Source organism: Vitis vinifera, chromosome 5 (assembly GCF_030704535.1).
Source record: "Vitis vinifera cultivar Pinot Noir 40024 chromosome 5, ASM3070453v1".
NCBI classification, from domain to species: domain Eukaryota; kingdom Viridiplantae; phylum Streptophyta; class Magnoliopsida; order Vitales; family Vitaceae; genus Vitis; species Vitis vinifera.
In genome coordinates this window covers 9526245-9531601 of record NC_081809.1, presented here as the reverse complement: position 1 = coordinate 9531601, position 5357 = coordinate 9526245, and the positions used below count along the sequence as shown (strand labels likewise).

General features: G+C 37.1%; 2 protein-coding genes across 2 annotated transcripts; one reads left to right on the top strand and one right to left on the bottom strand.

Annotated features, from left to right (window-relative positions):
• The first annotated feature begins 421 nt into the window (after positions 1 to 421).
• On the top strand, positions 422 to 970 carry LOC100254428 (mitochondrial import receptor subunit TOM9-2). Its single transcript, XM_002282065.4, has one exon. It carries the CDS (start codon positions 480 to 482, stop codon positions 771 to 773), a length of 294 nt encoding a protein of 97 aa, XP_002282101.1. The 5' UTR covers positions 422 to 479; the 3' UTR covers positions 774 to 970.
• A 2369-nt stretch (positions 971 to 3339) lies between these two features.
• Positions 3340 to 5357, bottom strand: LOC100266585 (plasmodesmata-located protein 2). Its single transcript, XM_002285426.5, has 3 exons — positions 4162 to 5357; positions 3933 to 4046; positions 3340 to 3823 (listed from the first exon to the last, which is right to left on the bottom strand). Exons 1-3 carry the CDS (start codon positions 4925 to 4927, stop codon positions 3816 to 3818), a joined length of 888 nt encoding a protein of 295 aa, XP_002285462.1. The 5' UTR covers positions 4928 to 5357; the 3' UTR covers positions 3340 to 3815.

Sequence of the window (5357 nt, the reverse complement as noted above, 5' to 3'; positions counted from 1 at the left end):
GTTTTACATTTTTTTGAAAACAAAATTTGAAAATTAAAAATATTGTTCAAACATTTTTTTTATTTGAAAATAAAAATATAAAATATTCTAGATATTAATTTTTTATAATAGAAATATTATAAAAATAATTTCAAAAATCACTTTTTGTAAAAGATAATTTTTAATTTTTTGAAAAATAAAATTTTAAGAAAAACTAGGGTACCAAAATTTTAAAATATTCTTTTTTCCAAATATTTTGTCAAAACTAATTTCAAGCAACTTAAATTTATTCATAAAATTAACATATTTTCAGAAAATAATTATTTTCAATAAAAAAAATGATGGAAAATAGTAGTTTAAAGAATAAAAAAACATTTTAAGACTTTTGAACTGTATTGTTTTTTAACGTATATGGCCACACCGGCCCCCACCTTCAAGGGAATTTTCCCCCTATTAATAATAGAATCCACCTTGCGTCTGAAAGCAAGACAGGAGGATACATGGCCGGCGGGTCAAGCGACAGCAAGAGCAACTCAGGGCTCGTCTCTAGGATTTCCAATTCAATTTCAGGATCGGGGATCATGTTCCATGGCAAGCGAGCTGCGTCGGATGCCGCCTACGTCACAAAGAAACTCCTCCGAAGCACCGGAAAAGCCGCCTGGATCGCCGGCACCACCTTTGTCATTCTCGTCGTCCCTCTCATCATCGAGATGGATCGGGAGCAACAGCTTAACGATCTCGATTTGCAACAGGCCACTCTGCTCGGTACCACTCCCCTTCCCGCTCGCAACTGATCCATTGTTCTGGTGAACAGCTAGGGTTAGGGATTCAATCACATTTTTGAAGTTGATGGATGATGCTTCCTGTGGGAGGGTTTTGGATTTCAATCTGAAATTTGGGAATTAGGGTACATTACATTCTTAGAACAAATTTTCAGTTATGGAAATTGATATTTGATTTTAATTTTTAACTTTCATGCACCAGTTTATTATTTTGAGCTGTCCATGGCTTTCAGAAATTAATAATTTAAAAAAAAATTGCTATCTTACTTTTCAAGCAATGGAATGATCAGATTTTGAATGGAAACATCTCTCCTGTGAATCCTTTCTGGTATATCTGGTTTATCAGGGAGATGGAACTTATTAATATCAACCATACACTAATTTCTTTATGTTTTAATACCTTGTTTGTTTCCAATGTCTCTTATTTGTTTTAAGTTTTGGCATAATCGTCCCTTTCATTGTATGTCTTTAAATTACCTCAACCTATTGCAGATTGGGCAATGGCCTCTATCTTAGCTTTTTTTCTTTCGAGAAACGGTAGATGCTAATGACCACCAAAACCCCGCAACAGACATGAGAAGGAACCTCCATAAAGACTGTTTGCCCAAATGCAAAATCAAAGTTGAATACTCTGTTTGGCGGGAAAAACCCTAAGCAAAGAAAAGCAAGGAAAGCACCGGGAAAGTGATTAGGAAAGCCAAAAAAAGAATAAAACAAAAGTCAAGATGGAGATGGGACCAACTACCAACTCGGGGATGCGGATTAAGATGAGTGAGACGGACTGATAAGTTTGTTAAAGGATTTACAACTGTCACGCCAAAAATCCAACCCTCTTCATTCTCATGACCAAAATCAAACACCCCACCCCAAGTGTCACGTGCGCAGTGGGTGACAACCCATCACGTCTCATGATTGGGTGGACCCATTCCCAGTTGCTTCATCTCCAGTTTCTACCTTTAATTCCACCCTTCATTTTATTTTCCAACATAAATAATTTCATATTTTTCTTTTGGAATTTTGCTGATAATTTTTTAACCTGGTTATGTTTGATTCATGAAAAATATATAAATAAATAAAAAATATTAAGGAAAATGATTTTTTATTGTCCTATAAAATATTTCAAAAAAAATTAAATATAATTAAAATTAGTTAAAAATTTATATATTTTAAAATTATTTAATTTTTATATTAATGAGTTAAAATAAATAAAAAAGGTTTGAAATAACAAATAAAAATAATTTATCATCTTTAACTTTATTTTTTATTTTTCTTTATTTTTTTTTTTTCTCTTTATTTTCTTTCATTTGCATTCTCCCTCAAATTTTCCGAAAAACAAACATAGCCTAAATATTTTCAAATCTCAAGTCATTTGTTCCTGTAATTCTTTTGAATTGCTTAAATTATTCGTTAAATGTCAATTCATGTTAGGCCTTTGGACTTGTACCTGAAACAAATATCCCAAGTCTAGATAAGGCTATGCCAATTTTGTTCAAAGAAGCCAAGTTCAGCAATTTATTCGAGGATCTCATCTTTTCAAGAGAGGAATTTTTCTATTCAAAAACCAATTCTCCATGCTGGCATAGAAAATCTCATAAATGAAAATGGGATGACAGACCCTGGTATTCATGTTTTAAGGATATGACTTCATCCCATACAAAGAATCAAGAGGTGAGAAAGCGCAATCCTTCCTCCTCCATCTGCATCGGGAATAGCAACGCGTCCCAAACTTTATGGCCTTCCCCTTTCCCTTTTGCCAACCACTTTCCTACTTTTTCCAGCTTGCAATTACATTTAGTCACTTACCTTTCCTTCAACTATAATTTTCTTCGCTTTTTCTCTTATTTATGGCCTTGATAACACTACAAAACACTTAAAGGGGGTTCTAAGAGTCTAAAAGGGAGGTGGAACCAGACCCATTAAATTCAAAATCTCATATATGACCAGCCAAAGGGACAAGGTTGCTTACAATTTAGGCTCAACCCAAATCACCAAATACATGAAGATGAATATGACATTGCAGCATTGTTTAATCAAATTAGGCAGATGGAGAGACAGGGCCATGAGATCCAAAGACAAGCCATGTGAAATGGTCACCAGGGCACGTACTTCCATGGATACACCTTAGAAATTATCAATTTATATATAACTCACAAACAACCCAAAGGTTCTTTACTATAAAAAGAAGCTCCAATATGCCAACATTTACAGCTGAACAGGGCTGCTAGCTCCCTCATCTTTTCACAAAAGCTGAGAATTTGTGGGGGGTTCAGAGATCAAGTAAAATGGGTACTATGAAACTTTGACTAAAAATAATTACCAACATTAGATCTTGATCTAATGACCAGGTCAGAGACTCAGAATTGGTGGTGAGGAAACCACCTGATCAAACCATCTGATGATAAATTCAGTGCAGGCCTACTATTTTGATCATTACTTGAAATTGATGAACATGGAGTCTCAGCTAAAAACACCCTATTTGGTAAGAAATTCTATCAAACAGATTCCATTCTGATAATTTATTGGAACTCGGTTTTATCATACTAGAAGATTAGAGAAGAGAAAGCACAACATCAAAAGGTCATCAGTCTCTGTGAAGAGGCTAAAATAAGGCTCTTGAATGTCATTTTCAAAATATACATAATTTGTGTATGAGAGAGATGTCATACTACTTTTTTGAAAAGCATAAAGGCAGTGAAGAAAATGGAGGAGCATTATTCAGAAGGGTGAAAGAAGACAAACAGCCACATAGTAATGTTTAAAAAAAAGGCCAAAACCCAGTACTCTATTCCCATCTCCTCTCTCCCCCACAACTAAAGGACATTCATTCCTCCACATACATGAAACACCCTCTTCTCTTTTTTCACCTTTGTGAAAATCCATATTTCATGCTCCAAAATGTTCTTCTTCCCTTCAACAATTCCCACATTTTTTACCTCTCTATCTATGCACCACAAAAACCCATTTCCTCTTTGAAAAGAAAAAGAAAAAAAAATACATAAAGAAAGAATCCACCTCAAAAAGAACTTTGCCTCTTTTCAGACCTAACTCTTCCTTTCAGAAATCTGCAGAAAAAAGACACAAATTCCAATCATAACCCCCATTAGACAGCCAGATAAATAAAGAAGATAGAGTGGAAAATAATGAGCAATCTCACTTTCAATCCTTACATACCTTCGTGTTTCTTCATCAAATTTCTAGCAAACAACATACAGATCACCACAAACCCTAATGCTGCTGCCCCTCCTACTATAATAGCAACTGTCTTCCCTGTAGTTTGACGTGTCCCTGCACCAATCCACCACAACCCCAACATTAATAAAGTAGTCAATGAACACTTTTCTATCATAGGAGAAAACCCCAAGTTTTTCCAGTAATTTCTCTGTTTTTCCCTACAGTTTACCTGATGAAGATGAAGAAGAAGAATCTGATGATGACCTCCTGGGAACCCCATTTGGGTAGTAGCTGTAACTGATGAAGCACTTGTGGAGATAGATTTGGCCTGAAATGGAGCTTCCACATTCAACTTGAGCTCTTTGCACAGCACTCTTCACACACTCACTACAATCCGCATCACCCACATCCCCTTCACACTGCCCCAACACATATACAGATTCATAGCTGGTGGCATAGAAGCCATGGCCACTAACCATGCCACTTTCCATGGATGAAAAGGCAGTGTCCCTTCTCTCTGCAAACCCACTTCCTGCAACATTCGTGGCACTGCAAGTCTTGTATAGCATCTTCATGCCTGAAATTTGAGCAAAACCCGCTACTTCATAGAGAATGTAGCACCCATAGAGCTGAATCCTAGAAGCTATGGACGTGCCACACAATTTGTCAGACATCTGGGGAAGCTTGTTCACACAGTTGTAGCAATCAGAAGTGGAGAGGTCTCCCCTGCACTGGAAGAGGCCAGTGATGCTAGTTTGGCCAGTGCCAGAGGTGGTTTTGAAAAACTTGGCTTTGGTAGACTGAGAAACTAGAGACCCAAAAAGGGCTGAGAGGGCTTGTCCCGCGTTTGGATCTGACAGTGCCTGCTCTGCACAACCCTTGTACACCAAGGCGGTGTAATCAGTGGCAGATTCAGCAAGTGGGGTGAGCTCAAGATTGGTGAAGAGAACCATAAACGGGAACAGGAGGGAAAAGGGTTTTGTGGGAAAACCCATTTGGTGATTTGGGGGTTGCTGTGTCGATGAATCAAATCATGGGCAGCTGGAGAGATTTTGGGAAGTTGGCTAAAAATGACGAAGGATTGGAGGATTGTGCCCTGATTTGTGCTTCTTTTCGGCCAAAGGGCCTCTGGTTTTGTGGTGTTGTGGGGAATAGGGATTACTTTCCTTTTGAATGCCTGCCTCTGCCTAGCTTTAGCTGTGCAGAGATGAGAGGGCAAATGACAACCCCTTCTCCCCACAGAACTAGTTTTGAGCTGTACAATAATACTCCCCAACCCTACCATGTACTCTACTCTCCATATACGGGTGATAATAGGGTAATAAAAATATTACTTTTTATAGAAGCTAGGAATTGTTTATATTTGAATAGAATGAGAACAAAAGGATTTCAATAAAATAATTTTGAAAAAAGTAACCACAATAT

Coding starts and splice junctions, on each gene's coding strand:
- LOC100254428 (XM_002282065.4), top strand. CDS start 480: ATGGCCGGCGGGTCAAGCGACAGCAAGAGCAACTCAGGGCTCGTCTCT.
- LOC100266585 (XM_002285426.5), bottom strand. CDS start 4,927: ATGGGTTTTCCCACAAAACCCTTTTCCCTCCTGTTCCCGTTTATGGTT. Junction 4,047..4,161: donor TTCTTCTTCATCTTCATCAG/GTAAACTGTAGG, acceptor GGATTGGTGCAG/GGACACGTCAAACTACAGGG.